The 18,411-nt window shown below is 37.4% G+C and overlaps 1 protein-coding gene across 1 annotated transcript in view; it reads right to left on the bottom strand.

The window, feature by feature from the left end:
* The window catches only part of ptprt (protein tyrosine phosphatase receptor type T), a 278,126-nt gene that overhangs the window by 158,597 nt on the left and 101,118 nt on the right, over nt 1–18,411 (bottom strand). Inside the window, exon 7 of the mRNA XM_016287683.1 lies at nt 2,427–2,720. Coding sequence (XP_016143169.1) covers nt 2,427–2,720 — 294 coding nt within the window. The remainder of the gene's footprint in view (nt 1–2,426; nt 2,721–18,411) is intronic.

Raw genomic sequence — 18,411 nt, 5'->3', positions numbered from 1 at the left:
AATTTTTCCTTTCTCTTTGGAGTGTTACAAGCTCTTGGTGCATAAAAAAGATCTGTAAAGTTGCAAAGACTAAAGTCTCAAATCCAAAGAGATATTCTTTATCAAAGTCAGCCCCACCTACCTAAAACATCTCGTTCTAACATGCCCCAACATACCTACGTCGCTCTGTGGGAAGATTTGCATAACGCCGCCCAAATGTTCACGCAAAGAAAGAAGGCATAACTTTTATTCTCGCTGTAGTTTTCTTGTTTCCGCCGCAATGTCGTGAAGACACTGTGTGCTTCGTTGTAAAAGCGAAACTACTTTGTTTGGTCTTCCAAAAGAGGACGATATCTGCTTCGTCATGCCTGGAGCTGATCCGTGCTGGTCGCTGAAGAAATACTACAACTTTGCGCTGTGGATCGCCGGATCGGCTTTCACCGTGGAGGAAGCGGAGTCCAGCCCTGAGTCGTCACATGTCGTTCTGGACGCTCCTTCGTCGAAATCGCCTCAGCTCACTCTATCCCGGCCTCAGCGCACGCTAAGCCGGGGCTTCCCCTCACGCTAGGCCGCTGTGTTTTTCGTTGTGAAAGCGAAACTACGTTGTTTGGTCTTCCAAAAGAGGACACGACTACAAATCAGTGGTTAAGTTGTATTTACAACACTGTTCCAGAACAGTTTAACCCAAATATCCAGATGTGTGCAGCACATTTTATGGAGGACTGTTTACTGATCCTGGGAGAGTACCTTTAGACTAAAATGCCAGCAGTTCTGACTCACGTAAGTACGTTTTCATTTAAAGGATTTGCCACTGATGAGGTTTTAATGTTTTTGTTTCGTCACTCTGGCCAGGACACGGCATCAACAGTATGGTGAGGGGCATAACATTTCCATCTCACGCATGAGGTATTCAACCAATCACAACGCATTGGATAGCTGGCCAATCACAGCACACCTCGCTTTTTCAGACCAATGAGCTTTGTAAAAATCGACGCGTTTCAAAAAGGCGGGGCATAGAGGAGAAACAATTATGTACAGTATGTGGAAAATAATGTATTTTTTTTACTTTAAACCGCATAAACACATTTCATTACACCAAATAATGTTCTTTTTAGCAGCATCATATGACCCCTTTAATTGATGCACACAAACCCACACTCATCACTCGCACACACACACAGAGAGAGAGAGAGAGCGAGAGAGAACGAGAGAGAGAGTCGGAGATTGCAGATTGCGCTGCTCACACACACACAAACTTGTCAACGCTTCCCCACGATTTTTATTAATAAATCAGCCAAGATACTAGATCGCGACATTATATTTCTCAGCAAAGAGGTGGTGCTGTTTTTGAAGTAGCTTAATTCATTTTTTGTAGAGAGAGACGCGCAGACGCAGCATGCAGGTAAAGCACACACAACTGTCATCTCTTTCTCTCTCTCTTTCTCTCTCTCTCTCTCTCTCTCTCTCTCTCTCTCTCTCTCGATCAATCGATAATTAATTGAAATAAATGCTATAATTCATTCAAATAAATTTTATCTTACCGCAGTATTTCATCTCTGTTCCTGATTTGAAGTGGGCAGAATGCTAGCACTAACACGCCATAACTGACAAAAATAACTGTTATTTTTACCCTTCGGGTCAAATATTGCGCTGCAATGAGTAATACTAGTTTTAACTTGTCTATAACTTGGCAAATGACCATGGAATAATGACCGTTGATTATCCCTTACTTAATTGGAATGCACAATGAAAAAACATAATTTATGAAAATTGTTAAAAACGGCGTTATCTGTTTGAAGAAACTTCAAATTTAAAATCAACATTAAAATGAACTTAAATGAATTATTGTTTTTGTTTTACACTTTCCAATATATTTTCAAATAATGTTCAAATAATTATTATAATAAACATTTTTTAAAAAGTAATAGGACTCATTAAAATGGCATCAACCTTAGTAAGTCCAAACTTTGTTTCAGTTCTGCCTCTCTGCCCCTACTTTCCTGTCTAGACTATACTGTCCCATAAATAAAAGCAAAAAATAAAACTCTACTTCCTGGTCCATAAAAGTTTATTTTGTTTATTTGAGAAAGGTACCAGGTATGAAGAGCACTTCCAAACCTTTACTTTGATTCAACCTAAAAGTCTACAAAGCTCATTTCTACAAAAAAAAAGACCATAGCAGAGCGTTTAGCCACCAATAACACACTACTCTTGCTTTTACAGCACGAAAAAAAAACCTTAACATTCTTAGATGCTTTAGGTGTAAAAGCCAATGGAATAAACAAATAGAGTGGTCACTTTATTATAGTAACTGTGTTCCATTTGAAGAAAGAGAGAAACATAGAAAAGCAACAACCAGAAAGAAGTACACAACTGTTGAACTGTCCAAACACTGGTCTATTCCATTGCTCTCAAAGTAAGTTTTAATCATATATATTGACACTTACCAGCACATTTGGTCCGAGTGATGAGGGGTGGTCCCGGTGGTCCAGTGCCACCCTCCCCAGGTCGGGTCAGAAGAACCTTAATCTCATACTCCACATCCGGGTCCAAATGCCAGAGCTTGTAGGTTGGCGCATCCACGATGTGCGTCTCGGCCCAGTTTCCAGTGGTGGTGCGGTACTCCACCTCTTTCAGCATGATGGGGCCGTCGCCGATGATGGAGTTGGCATTTGGTTTGATCCACAAGTAGGTGGCACCAACTGCGAGAAGCTCAGGTGGAGCGATTGGTGTGGGGGGCGCTAAAGAAGAAAAAAATGAATTGTTTACATCAGGTTGATTATTATCTACAATCTTTATTTAACACCACACAATCAACCCCTAACAAAATGACATCATAGAAAAGGCTAGACTTTTTGCCATTTTATCATCATGTTAAATGCCTTCAAATACTCTTGGTAATTTTTCACTTAGAAACTCAGAAGTGATCATTATTATGAAGTGCATTGAATGTCAGAATCAAAAAGGTTTTCATATTTCTTTCTTTTACACTTTACAACAAAAAGCTTTTTGACACTAGTGCAACAAAATGAACAATAGATGTGAATTAGAACTACAATCAATGTTTTATCTGCATACTTTTGATTATTCTTCATCAATAGCACGCAAATTGTGTACAAACTAATGCATTCACCAAACACCCTTTATGATCAATACCACGCATCTTCAATAAATGAATAAATCCATATTTGAAAGTGGTGGAAGAAGCAATATAAATAAATGAAAAAAGTGGCTGCACTGAAATACATCAGCCATTTCTGGCAATAATTTTTCAGCAAATTTAAAAAGTTGTTGAAAGCGCAATTAAGGGCTGTAAAAAGTAATCTTGCTTCACTATTACACTGAATTCAGTCATCATTTCACATTTGCTTTTGTAGTGCAAAATGGTGAGAGGAAAATGAAGGCTGGAATTACAGTGAAGCATGCGGCCGAAGCTTTGAAGCTCATTAAGGGATATCAGACAGACTTGCTTGGCCGGCAGAATTGTTAGAATAAATGGAATGAAACGTTTCCTGGAATCCCAGTTGAGAAGGTGGGCTATAGCTTTTCCCTAAACACTTAGCTAAGCTCTCTTCCTCTCCCTCTCTCTCTCCACTGCTTCTACCCACTCACATTAAATCCACTGGAGACAGCTTACGGCTTGCACAGCATTAACTTCCTGTCTCTGCCTGTCTCTTCCTTCTCTGTCTCACTGCCATTTGAGCACCTCAGATTTACCCTCAAACCTGTGAAAGGTAAACAATGTTTCTTTTTTTCTTCCTTTCTTGCTTCCTTCCTTCACTGTTTATTCCCATCCATCCTTACGCTCTTGAATCCTTCCTTACTACTTTCCTTCCTTCCACTCGTTTCCCTTTCTATTTTTATGTCCTACTTCCTCTCTCTCTTTTTTCCTTACCTTTCTTTTTCCCTCTTTTTCTTAATTTCTGTCTTTTCTTCTGTATTCTTTTCTACCTTACGTCCATACTTACTTTCTACCTTCCTTTCTCCCATTTCCATCCTTTCTTTCGTCCTTCCTCCCCATTTCCTTCCATCCTTCCTTGCTTGCTTTCCATTTCCTTTCTTCCTTCCTTTTTTCTCTCCATTTGCTTCCTTCCTTCCTCCATTCCTCCCCATTTCCTTCCATCCATCCTTCCTTCCTCCCCATTTCCTTTCTTCTTTCCATACTTCCTTTCTCCCCATTTTCTTCCTCCCAATTTCCTTCCTTCCTTGCTTTCCATTTCCTTTCTTCCTTCCTTTTTTCTCCCCATTTCCTTCCTTCCTCCCCATTTCCTTTCTTCCGTCTACAGGATTCTTTATTTCAAGTAAATAAGAAAAAGAACCCTAGCAACCACACGGAACACCTTAGCAATGACCTGGTCCAGCCACCCAAACACTTTCTTCATAAAATGTAAATATTACAACAATAACAATATTGTTTCCCCGATTAATTTTTTATGTAAAAATACATTCAGAATCATCTTCTCTATTTTATCCTTTCTTTCTTTATTTCTCAGTTCCCGCCTTCCATCTTCTAATCATGTTTTTGGCACTCTCTCTCAGCAGGAGAGGGTGCAGACAGACACTAATCCAGGGTTAGAGGTGAGTAGCGGTGCATGAAGGGTTCATCCGAGCATGGAAGAGCCACCCAGGCCCACTCTAATGAGAGGCTGCTGTCTCTACTGTGCCATGTAATCAGCTGAGCCAGATTACCAAAGCCCATTTACCCACAGCTGATAACCACTGACTCCCTCAGCTGCCCGGAAAGGATACGCTCTGGCTCGGAGAAGAGAGTTTAGACGTGACCCGTCAACCTCCGAAGCTTAAGAGCGTTTAGTGCTTGAAATGAAAATGAAGGTGGGAGAAAATAAAAACGATAACAGAAAGGAAGGAGGAATAATAAAAAGTAAACAGAGATTACCACAGAAAAAAAAGACAGGAAATATAGGAGGGTAAGAAGAAGGAAAAACATTTTCTGCAGAAACTGTCCACATACTGTATAGTCTCTATAATATTCTGTTTTTTAAATGAGTCCATCATTTAATGCGAGCCTATTGGATATTTTGCCCATTTTATTTGCTTAGGAAATTAATATATGTGTAATACTTAACCATAGGGGTGTGTTTAATTCCTAAAAAAGCATGACCAATAATTTACTGTAGTAAACCCCAGTAATAATGACTGCAAAACAAATCTTCAACACTTTAGTGTGAAATGAGATATTGCTTATGGATAATGTCTTATTTATCATATGAATGGACTCCAGCGTGTTGTTCCTCAAGGTAGCTGTCACATCTAAATTGCAATTTTGAAGTAGTGCCTTTGTTCAAACCATTAATACACTTCCATCGTTTAATGCATTTTCAGCAGTCTTTATGTCAGCACATTGTCCTGGCGTGGGCATTTATGGTCCTGCAGTTGATAAACTCGGCGATTAGTGGAGTGTTTTTGGATTGAGCGTTTATGATTGCAGCTGGATTGAAATGAGGTTTGGATGCTGTTGATGACTGGCTGAATCTTGGTGATTGCTTGTTGATGATTGGCTGAGTGTTATTGTACTCCGGATGATTTACAAACTATTTTGAGCTTCCAGCCTTGATGATGTGGTTGTTGATTAGCACAGTGGTTTGTGGTTATGTCACTAGAGAGATCAACATATGTTCATTACAGGAATGTTAAAACATCTGACGTCTATTAATTACTTTGTAGTCCCATTCAGATCACATATTGCTTAGGATGGCGCAACAGTCTTGACAAAGAAAAAAATAAATTGTGGTATCACAACTAATAACTGCAAGTGCACGAATATAGTGAGGGAGGGCTTGTATATAAATATGCTGGCAGAACAAAAACAAATATATGAATGACACAAAGGCTTCAGCTCATCTCAGCTACTTCTAAAGTTCTCCATTTCTTATGTCAGTATATTCTCTCAAAGAGATGAAATGAGAATAAATAAGAAAATATGCTAGGCTCAGACAGGCTAGACACAACCTCATAGTATGGATAGAGATAACAAAAGGAGCATTACCCGTTCACCAGGGGTCCCTTTCACTCCAGGAAAACCCTATTTTCTACAGACATAAGAGGTTTCCTGCACACACTATTTACTATTTCAGGTGTAGAAATTCATGTGTGTGAGCGAGCACAATTCTAAATACTCTTTTCTTATCAAATTCCCTTGATACACAAAGTTCATTCCCATTTCCACTGATACTTTGCCATACGTTCAGGAATATTAGCAGCAATGTGGTGATTGGAGTCCCTGTGCAGGTGTATGTGTGTCCATGTGGCCAAGCGCCCCTGTAATTTTATCCTTTATCACCTGGTGTCCACAGGGAGGTTTTAAAACCAGCTGGATTTGCGAGAAATCTCCAGAAATCCCACCCTGCTATCTGATCAAAGCCCACCGGGTTTGTCTGATAGCAGAGCTGGAGGAGAGAAAGATGAGCTCCACCGTCAAATGGGAATTTGTAGCTGTGAAACAACAATAATTGCAATCTGGTTTCTCGTCTGTCGGAACAACCAATTCAACAGAAACCGAGAAAGAGAGAATATGGCTACAGTATTAGAAAGTTTAGAAAGATTTAATCTTGAACCACAGTCTTTTTTTAATACCCGCAATTCAGCTGATGCAAAAGCTGATACATACACATTTGTGCTTGCGTACACACTAGAGCAGGGCAATAAATAAGTATTGATAAATTGATGCAGTATATTAAATTTTATTTTGGCTGTGAAACTATATATATATTCCTTACATACACCAAACACCAAAGTTTGGTGTTTCTCTTACCAAGGTTACATTTATATGATCAAAAATACGGCACCAACAGTAATATTGTGAAATATTATTGCAGTTCTAAATAACTGTTTTCCATTTACGTATATTAGAAAATGTAATTTATTTCTGTGATGCCATGCTGAATTTTCAGCATCCATTACTCCAAGTGTTACATAAAAGAGTTGGGCTGCTTAATATTTTTTGTGGAAACCTTGATACTTTTTTCGGGATGCATTGATGTGTAGAAAGTACACAATAACAGCATTTAATTGGATTTGTGGAAATAATGTAAAAGTCTTTACTGTCACTTTTGATCAACTGAATGTTTCCTTGCTGAATACTGATACTATATATTCATATTCCAGCTCTACAAATCTTAAACCTCAACTTGGCTTCACTTCAAGCTCTTCCAAATAAGATGGATACATATTGAGCAACATCCTGAGATTTTCATTCCATTTAAGAATTGCATCACATTATGCCAAAAATCACAGGAGCACTTCAGAACAATAGCAACACTTTCCATAGCATTGACAAGCTCTCTGTACACCAAGACAACAGCAGCACCCACAAAGATACATCCTCCATACATGCAGCCTCATGGGAAACAGTTCCGAGTGACTCACACAGTTGTTTCAAATCATTTGCTTTATTGCTCGGATCAAACCTCGGAAGAACGGCTCAGGGGAAGCAGATGAGAGATGCCAGGAGAGATGCAGTCTGTGCCTTTGACCTGACCCTTATCCCTTGATGCAGTATCTCTTTGGAGGTTTGATTCTCTTTGTCAGGACGAGGAACTACAATTCCCGTTTTTTTCTTCCTTCCATCTAAAATCTAATTCCCCTTCTATTTTTTATAGTTGTGCATCGTGTTAGAAAGGTTTTCGTTGGATGCCCTCACAGAACGCTTTAATCAAAACACCATATTGAACATTATCGAAGAGCAGGGAACAAGAGAAATACAGAGAAGGAACACTGTAAACATACAAGCGTGGTAAGAACAGCGTGAGAGGAGTAAAGGCTCTTCAAACCCTCTTTCAGAAGAAATACATTCAGGTCTGGGCAAATACATGCAGTGCACGGGGAACGGACGACAAGAGAGGGAGAAAGTGAAAATAAGGGAGGAGGCATCTTTCGCTAGACTGAATTCACAAACCCGGCGCTGTTCAAAGAAGGCATGCTGAGGACACCTGTGCATAAAATTCTAAATTCTGCTCCAAATACATCTCTGGACTCAGTGAGACGTAAACACACACACACAACACACAAATCTCGGTTCCAAAATCTAGCTAGCTGCCATACTGTATACTGCCTACATAGGCCACATCCTAAATGGAGATTCATAAGGTCAGAAATGCAGACCAGTAATAGAAAACTGAATGTAGATGGTAGTTTACATTAAGAATGTAATACAAACTTGTGTGTTTGTTTGATAGCTATATACATACAGTATATACCTTTACAATAGATATACAAACCCGATTCCAAAAAAGTTTTTTGTGAATAAAAACAGAATGCAATGATGTGGAAGCTTCAAATTTCAAACTTTGATTAGCATGATGCTAAGATAAAGTCAAGTCAAGTTTATATGTATATTTTCAGAATATACATTGTTTCAAAGCAGCTTTACAGAAAATCATGATATTAACTTTTATAATATCTTAATATCTTTATGTCCTGTAGTGGCATTAAGCCAATTAGAGCTGGGTAATAGTTTACATTTTGTGACGATACAAGAAGTTGAGATATGCTATTTAATTTATATATATATAAAACCCTATTTAAGTATACTGTATGTATGCGGATAAAGTTGGACATACTCATATATCCAACCTGGGTGATATATAATATACTTTTTTTTTTTCAAAATGTATATATAGCTGTGCATTAATACAATTTTAAATTACATTGCAACAATATAAACAATCACCCATCCAAGGTTTGCTATATTGTATATATTGTTGTACATGTATTCAGGTAAAGTAAGATGTACTATCCAACTTGCAAGATGTATTACTGTAAGCATAATATAAATATTGGAAATTAAGTATGTTTTTAGCAAGTATGCTTAAAATCAACATTTTCTAGAATTCTTGAATTAATTTCATCACTGAGTTTGCGCCAAGGTATGGATTGTTTTTTCTACAATGTATTTGCATAATGCTACATTTGAAGTATCTTATAGAAGCTGCATAATTAAACTACCCTGCAACAGTTTTCAAAGTCCCATTAAGACAAGACAGTTCACTCTGTGGCCTTCTTGGCTAGTTTTTACTTAGGTAATATACATACAAATATAGCTATACTTTTTGTGTTAATAAAATATTTCAGTTGAGCAATAACATATGACAACAATAGTATTATAAATTAATCATAAATGGCTCTATTAACTGAAAGGCATAACTTACATTTCTATAGCCATTATACTGAGTCTTATGATTCTTCCCATTTATTTTTTTTAAAGTGGTCAGTCTCACATTCCTAATGCTCTCTCTGCAGCCTTTGAGTCGGTAGCTCACCTGCGATGCCATATAATGCTGTCTAGGTAGGCAGCTCACTAGGTTTTGGAAACTGAACAACTGTATCCCTATGAGATGGAGAGTCTGAGAAAAAGCTATGTATTTCAATGCACATATGCGGCGTATACTTTGAAGTGTCGGGTACTTGGAGAGCAGTGCATCAAGAGGCTACGGAATACAAACTAAATAAATAAATATTTACACAGACAAACAAAGTGGCTGCAAATGTTTGAAGTGCTAACTCCTCGGCTCCTGCTTATCTGGGCTGTAGTATTACTGTGCTCTAATCCATCTCTGTAGTGAAGGCCCCTCGCAGGCAGTCTACGGACACACACACAGACTTCCAAAATCCTTCACTAATACTTCTCTCTGTCTGAGTGTAGATAACCCAGTGCTTTCTGCATCATCATCACACACATAAACACCTCTCGCAAAAAACACGCACAGATCCGCGATGTTGGCAGACAATTAGGTACGTGATGAAACTCAACACGCACAAGCTGCAAACTCACTGTATTTCCATCCAATATTCTGAATCCACCCACAAGCTCTGTTCCAAAAACTAGGAAGCTCCCTACTTAGACAGCTGACCTCTAAGGCAAGTAACATGGAATCTCATAAAAAAAACACTCTACATAGACTAAAAATCTGCACAGTACACGACTACACGTCACAAAGCAGCAGCTCAAAATTATCTCCAGTAGAGTTTGATACTTGGTTGTTACAGGTAAAACATACATTAAATATAATAAAATATATTAAAAACTAAAGAACAAATGAAATGCTGCCTTCACATTTGGCCCAAAAGAGCTTAAAATGATTATCACTTAATTTTTCATACAAAATGTAAGGGAGAAAAAAAGCTTGATAAAGTATCATCCATGCATTTTTTAAATAATAACATAAAATAAGCACTAAAAGTACAGAAAAAAGGTACAGTTTTTGTTATGCTAATTAATGACAGCATAAATAAGTTAAAAATGAACTGAGAAAAATTCTGCAGTCTACTGCATTCTTTTACAGTAGGTTAATATTCCCCACATGCCCTTCATCAACTACACGGACATCATACCAAACAGAGACTACAGAGAATCGATCCAGATTACGCCCTGGAGTTCAGTCCCAGATTACAGCTGTCACCTGTCGTTAGCACCTCTACCTGAGGCCATCGCTCTGTCTATGAATCCATTAGCTATATCAACACTACATTATTCTCTTTCATTCACTCTCACATGAAAGGTCCAATGCTGACCAGCAGCATATCAATAAGGCCATACTGGACACAGTCATTCACACAGACCTTGCTATTATTCTGCTGATGTGAGTCTGTGGGGAGAGTGTGGTGTGGATGAAGGGCCCCTGGGGGCCTCCTGTCTTCTGTCAGAGGCAGAGAGGGGTTTCATGAACCATGGGGATGCCAAGACCTGCATGCTAACTAGCCTAGTGCACTGCCTCTGCCACACTGAGAGGCACAGGCCTGTAATTCACTGAGAGATAGTGAAAATTCAAGAAGAGTTCATATCTATATCAGAATACTGAAGTCAGTAAGGCTTCAAGAGATTTCTATAGACATATGGTAATTGTATTCATTTTAATTTACAATGAAAATAGGACCATACCAGCTGAATATATATACACACACACACACACACATACGTGTATGGCTATATATATTAGGGGTGGGAGAAATAAATCGATGCATCAATGCATTGCGATTCTCTCTCCAATGATTCTGGATTTATTCGGAGAATTTCAGAATTGATTCTGACCTTAGTTTTTAACCAGATGAGCGATGACGCTGAGTTTGCTTTAGAAACACCCGTATTCTGCTTGCTTCCAATTCCTCACACACATACACCACTCGAACCTTTCCGTAAAATAATCTTTCATAAAGTTCGGAAAGGTTGAAGTGAATTACAAGGACATTCGCGGGCTTCATTGCACAGGACGTGCTGTGAGAGTTGCGCACTTTGTTTGATGTTGCAGTGTGTGGACTTGCCCGTCGGTATTTTCCTTACAAATGCTCTACGAAGTCATCATTTATGTGATTTGGAATGCAGTGGACTTATATATTTAAAATATGAACCTCACTAACAGAAGGCTGCTTTCAATTTCAAATGCTGACGCGCATGCGGCTGTGCGCGACTCCGTGTGGTTCAATGCACTTGCATCTCAAAATGGTTTTATGACGCAAAATTAATGTAAACACAGCCAGTTATGTCTTAAGGGATCAAACAGACAGGACAAACCACATTACTTCTTATATTACATAAGAGATCCGTGCGTGAATGCAGCTTAATAGATTTCCCACTGTCTATGATGTCATGGTAAAAAACAACAGTAAAGATGATGAAAAATCACTCACAGTTCTTGAATGGAAAACGTTCAGATAATCTTAAATACTGAAAGCACTCTTTGTTTGCTGTTTGTAATATGTTTCTATGCTCCTCTTTATTATTTGCTACTTGCTTGTATGTTTTGAAGTTATATTAGTTTAAAATTCTTAACATACAACTGTTTACATTTTTTTTTTCAATTTGTAATTATTTTAAAAAGTACTTAATTACTTATGTAAGGATATACAAATGTAAGGATTTTAAGATTCTTAAGTCTGTAAACTACTTAATTAATAAGGGGGGGAAAAGGTAGATCGGATTGTGACTCCCAGAATCGGAATAGGATCGGATCGGATCGTGAGGTGACTAAAGATTCCCTAAAGATTCCCATCTCTAACATATATATATATACATTATACGAGTGCACGCGTACTATTTTGGTGATGTAATTTGCGTCACGCGCAGTGTACACGGACCCGAAATATACTTTGGCCTTAAAGCAAGCTAAACATACGCAGCGCGCACACGTTTGTATTGGTGCAGAATGAGAAAGACACTTACAGCCTAGCGCATTTCACCCAGTCTACTAGTTTCATTTCTGCTTTAAATAAAGTTGTGTATGCTTGACGTTTAAAATAAATGCTGTTTATAGTGAATGCCCCTATAATTTTTGTTTGTTTAATATTTACGATTTAGTTTTAATCCAAATGCATGCGCTAATGGAGCGAACAGCAATCAAGATCATGCAACAGAAGTGCTCGGACTCTCTCTCTCTCTCTCTCTCTCCTTACCATCAAATAACTTTAGTAACTTGTGCATTCACACTTACTCACACTTATTCACACACACTGCAATTCTTACTTACTTGCTTTTGACATATCCGACCGAACTACAAACTTTCCAGTGATGTCTGTGAGATATTCACTCGACAAGCTCAAATCTACTCAGCGCGCTCTGCTTATCAGCTCGGGCACATCCGCTATACAGGTGTGAATATTGAATGTTTAACATTATATTAATTACTTACATGTACTTCATAGACATCCTTAATGTCTAATAACTAAATTCTACTCTCTGTTGTTCTGTTTTCAGTGTTTCTTTTTCTGGACACAGCTCTATTCACATGCTGTTTGGTATCGGCTTTTGGTATCGGGGCATTTTTATGAGTACGAGTACAGGAGCACAGTATCGGGCCCGATACCGATATCAGTATCGGTCCATCCCTAATATATATATATATATATTAGTGCTGTCAAACGAATAATCGCGATTAATCGCGTCCAAAATAAAAGTTTTTGTTTACATAATATATGTGTGTGTACATTTATTACGTATATATAAAGACACGCACATTTTATTTTATTTTAATTACCGAAACATTTAAATGGTAGTGCATCATGGATTACACAAAAATGTTAAGCAGCAAAAATGATTTTACCGTATTTTTGAACAATTAAATGCAGCCTTGGTGAGCATAAGAGACTTCTTTCTTTCAAAAACATCCAAAAAATGTAATTGCGAACATTTGACCGATATCTATCAAGTCAATTATTTTAAGGGAAGCTGTTTTCAACCACCAAGATCCAAACCGGATAAATGGGTTTTCCCAACTCCAAAATCCTAATTTAACCCATAGATTTTTTTAATAACCTGTGCAAATGGTTTCTTCCAGAATGAATCTAAAACTTTTCTTTCTCCCACATCTCTCCCTCTGACACTGTGATGCAAATGTGTATAAATGGGCTAAAAAGGCACACAGGGTTTTGGGTTAAAATTGCATCAGGGTGAGATTGTGAGAGGACATGAGAGAGTGAAATGACTGTCAGAATGAATATAACTTAACACAGATTAGCATACATTAAATATGAAAAACGGAGAGCTTTGACACCACATAGGCTTGAAGTAGAGATAAAGAAAACAGGAATGAAAGAGGAAAAAAAGAAATAAAGATGATAATGCAGGCAGATGAAAATTATTGTACGTCCAAATGTGTCTGAGACAGAAACGAAGAGTAATGCCAGGAAAGTGCTGCCCACAGGAAAGATAAATCACAAAAGACATCTCAATTGTTGCTCATAGTCTAAAAGAGATTAAATAGACAGCAAATTCAGAAGTCTACTTCTTCATCCTGAGAGAAAAAATACCTCAGTATTCATCAGCTATGTTTCTTTAGTGGAATTTTAAAAGAGATCTCAACAAAGTCTCAAAATGAGTTCATATTGGCCATGATGCCAAAGTCTGCAATCAAAAGTCAAAAGAGATCTCAGTATGAACACAAACATTTCTAATGACATTCTTCAATCACAAAATGATCTGCGCTACTATTCACATTTACTTTATACCTCTACACTCTTACTGTACTTCAAAAACCTCATCATTATGCAAAAATCGTCAAGCCAATCACAAGTTGGTATGCAAATTGGTTTTAGAAAGATGACCAATTAAAATTCTGTATACAAATATCACAATGACATCATGAGTGTCAGCTACGGGCACTCTAAAAAATGCTGGGTTGTTTCAACCCAATGTTGGGTCAAATATGGACTAACCCAACTGTTGGGTTAAATTTTGGTTACATTTTTAAATTAGCTTTTTAACTCAACAGTTGGGTTAGTCCATATTTGACCCAACATTGGGTTGAAACAACCCAGCATTTTTTAGAGTGTACTTTTGACAGCTCATTCAACAGCATGAATGAAGATGGGAGATTTTCAAACTTCATAAGAAGTGGGCCTATAACATTTACCAGAACAAAAATGTATCTTAAAGTTTAAAACAGTGAAAATGCCAAGCGATTCAGGCTCAATTAGTTGCAGAAGTTTTACACTTAAGCTTAGGAGTTTAGAACAAACTAACCTGATTGTTTGAGGAATATCTACTCTACTGCCTTCCAAGTACTGCAATAAAACATAATTGTGAGCTCATTAAAACTCCTGAGCTATGAAAGAACAACCTGTGAGCAATAAAATGTTACTGTGGTTGAGAAAGCTATCAAAAAAAGAGACAGAGGCATGCATAGGGGAAACATATTTACAAAGGAAATCCTGAGAGAGCAAAAGCAAACACAAATAAAAGAGACATGAGAAGAAAATGACAAATAATGGGACTTTCTCCATGGTCACCAGCAGGAAGGTACATTCACACCAAAAGCACCTCTGTCATTCCCTCTATCTCTCTCTCTATGCCATCAGCCGGTGGTTATTAATGACCCCTGCACCCCTCTGTGAGCACCCCATTTATAAAACTCACCGTTTTAATCTCTCTCAGTGTGTGTTACTCCCCCGCGCTCCCTCAGCCTGCAAACACACTCATACATTCAGTGGCTGACACCTTTATGGAGGATTGAGAATGCAATGGCCAGTGCTTACAGTTCAGGCACCTGCCCAAAACTGAGCACACTTACTCGTATTTACACACCATTCCTCGCTTTCTGTTGCTTAACCGGTTATACAACTCATCCACAATATTCCTAGTCTTTTATGGTGTTTCCCTTCTTTTTGAATTTTACTTTTTGAAATGTATATTTTATTATGCTGTTCTTTTGAACTTTCAAAACATTACAAAATCCTGAAAAAAATCAACGTTTCCACAAAAAAAATATTAAGCAGCACAACTGTTTCCAACACTGATCATTGTAAAAATGTTTCTTAAGCAGCAAATCAGCAAATTAGAATGATTTCTGAAGGAACATGTGACACCGATGCTGAATATTCAGATTTGCATCACAGGAATAAATTACAATTTTAAATATATTTATAAAATATTTCACAATATTACTGTTTTACTGTGTTGTTGGTCAAATAAATGCAGCCTTGGTGAGCGTAAGAGACAAAAAAAATCGACTATGAACCTTTGAATAGTAGGCTTAAAAAACAACAACAGTAATAATTAAGTTGAATGACATTTATTCTTAAAACAAGAAAATCTCTTAATTGCTAACGAGGTAAGAACAAGAAAAACGATAAACACTACCAATGGGGTATGAGAAATATACTTAATTGAGCATAATTTTATTTCTCCAGTGAATTTATCTTGCATTGAGGATGTTAAGGCCAAAAAACTGATTACGAAAATAATATCTCTGCAGATCCACTTAGTCTGCATTTCTTCAGTTATACTGGGTCAAACTTTTGGCCTTTTCAGCTCAGCTCCCGTTTTTTAAATATATTTATAAAATATTTCACAATATTACTGTTTTACTGTGTTGTTGGTCAAATAAATGCAGCCTTGGTGAGCGTAAGAGACAAAAAAATCGACTATGAACCTTTGAATAGTAGGCTTAAAAAACAACAACAGTAATAATTAAGTTGAATGACCTTTATTCTTAAAACAAGAAAATCTCTTAATTGCTAACGAGGTAAGAACAAGAAAAACGATAAACACTACCAATGGGGTATGAGAAATATACTTAATTGAGCATAATTTTATTTCTCCAGTGAATTTATCTTGCATTGAGGATGTTAAGGCCAAAAAACTGATTACGAAAATAATATCTCTGCAGATCCACTTAGTCTGCATTTCTTCAGTTATACTGGGTCAAACTTTTGGCCTTTTCAGCTCAGCTCCCGTTAAAAGTTACACCCCCAGCAAGTTCTCTTTATTAATTGTCAGTGTCTGACTGGAACGATGCCACTCATGCCATACACGCTGCCCCCCCACCTCCTCCCCCTGGACTGAATCCCTGGCACCGCATGCATTAATTAATGCATATTTCATTTAGCATGCCTGTGCTGTGCAGCATATTGCCTTCCACTCTATTCATTTCCCCAGGGAAATGATGTTATACATCACCCCTCTGTTGGCTTCCCTAATCACACACACAGTACGCAGGCAGACGCATCCACACACTTCTGAATTCCCAGGATGACACTGGACCCTCTGAGCACCTGAGGCGCTCACAGCCTGAGGGATATTGCCCCAGCACGCACCACCCCTCCCAGGACATGCTCAACAAAGCCAGATGGCAGTGATCGCTGACAGAACACACTGCTCCAGAAACCCAATCACGCTGCCACTATATGTGAAACCTCTGTTAGCTTCTAGATTTGGCATGTTAATCAGACACATACTAATACTACAAAGATGGGTCATTACTGTACAAGAAAATCTGATTGGATGAGTCACAGATGATGATTATACTCTAAATCAATCTACAATTTATACTAATAAGCTAAAATAAACTACTGCATATCACTTGAAAAACTGTTTGTTGTGATTTATATAATAAATAATCATAGTTATTTAATTGAACATGGCCATCTTATGTCATGTGTTGCAACCATTTAATAATAAACCATGAGAAGTTAGAATGATTTTACCATGATTAATTGGGTTTCAGACACTAAAGATTGACTTTGCGTCAAAGAAAACCATTTACACTATGGATACATACAATATCAACAAATAGACAAATCCTTTTTTATATACGACTTCAAAAAATACAAATTCCTCCATGTAGGTTCACAAAACTTTGATTTGATAATATGCTTAACAGTGACTTAGTTTGACATTGAAAATTTGATATTGTACTTTTCAGTCTAAATTCACACTTTAAAAATTGTGTGCTACAAAGACAATTTACATATAAAGGGGTGGCACTGAATTAGAATTTCATGAAAAGCCCATTTAACTTCTCCATTTTATAATGATTAAGGCGACACATCGACATCACACCACATCATTTTTAATAAAATTTGGAATTCAAGCAGAATAGAATAAATCACCGCTTGAAATGACAGATAACAGCCTTGACAATAGAGTACCTGCATGCCTCATATTGTATCACAGGATAATGATGAACTTGCTTGCAGTGCAGATTCTCAATATATAACTCTCCTGTGCTTTGTGAATATAGCTTCATAAGATGACAATGATAAGAGAATATATCCATTTGCACTTTAAATCTATATCATTAAATTTATAACCAATCAAACACTACTATTCAAACATTTGGGATAAGTAAGACTCTTATCGCTCACAAAGGCTGCACATATTTAATTAAAATATTGTGAAATATTATATAAATTTGAAAGAGCTGTTATCTATTTGAATATATTTCATAATATAATTTATTCCTGTGATGCAAAGCTGAATTTTCAGCATCATTACTCCAGTCTTCAGTGTCACACGATCCTTCAGAAATCATTCTAATATGCTGATTTGCTGTTCAAGAAACATTTCTGATTATCTGGTTATCTGATATCAATGTTGAAAACAGTCATGCTGCTTAATATTTTTGTGGAAACTGTGAAACAGTGTTTTTCAGGATTCAATGATGAATAGAAAGTTCCAAAGAACAGCATTTCTTTTGTAACATTATAAATGCATTTACTGCCACTTTTGATTAAATTACTGCGTCCTGGCTAAATAAAACTATTTTTTTCCTAAAAAAAAGACACACACATATTTAAGTTATGAACAGTAAATGCAAACTATTTAAGGCACTAATAAACAATCAAATGATATCTGTGAAGTAGTGTTGACAAAAGTACCGACCACAATACCATTCGGTACTGAAATTTTAAAAACGTCCATTTCCCGCTATGCTTTGAGTGCTGTTGAGCAGATTCTTGAACAGCACTGACTGGTCATAGTGGGCTGATAGGTCATATCAGCGGATATAGACGGATCCGCTGATAGACGCAGCTTTCAAACACTCCCATGTGTTTCTGCGTGAGCGCTCGGTGAAGAGCGTGAAGCGATGATCATTGAAGACAATCACAGACGTATCTGTGAGCGCGTGAACACAATGAACAATCAGCACTGTTTAAGAATCTGCTCAACAGTGCTCAAATCTTAGCGGGAAATTTACTTTTTTT

Source organism: Sinocyclocheilus grahami, unplaced genomic scaffold (assembly GCF_001515645.1).
Source record: "Sinocyclocheilus grahami isolate Dianchi unplaced genomic scaffold, SAMN03320097.WGS_v1.1 scaffold223.1, whole genome shotgun sequence".
NCBI lineage: Eukaryota > Metazoa > Chordata > Actinopteri > Cypriniformes > Cyprinidae > Sinocyclocheilus > Sinocyclocheilus grahami.
The sequence above is the reverse complement of the archived record's forward strand: the minus strand, read 5'-3'. Positions and strand labels throughout refer to the sequence as shown.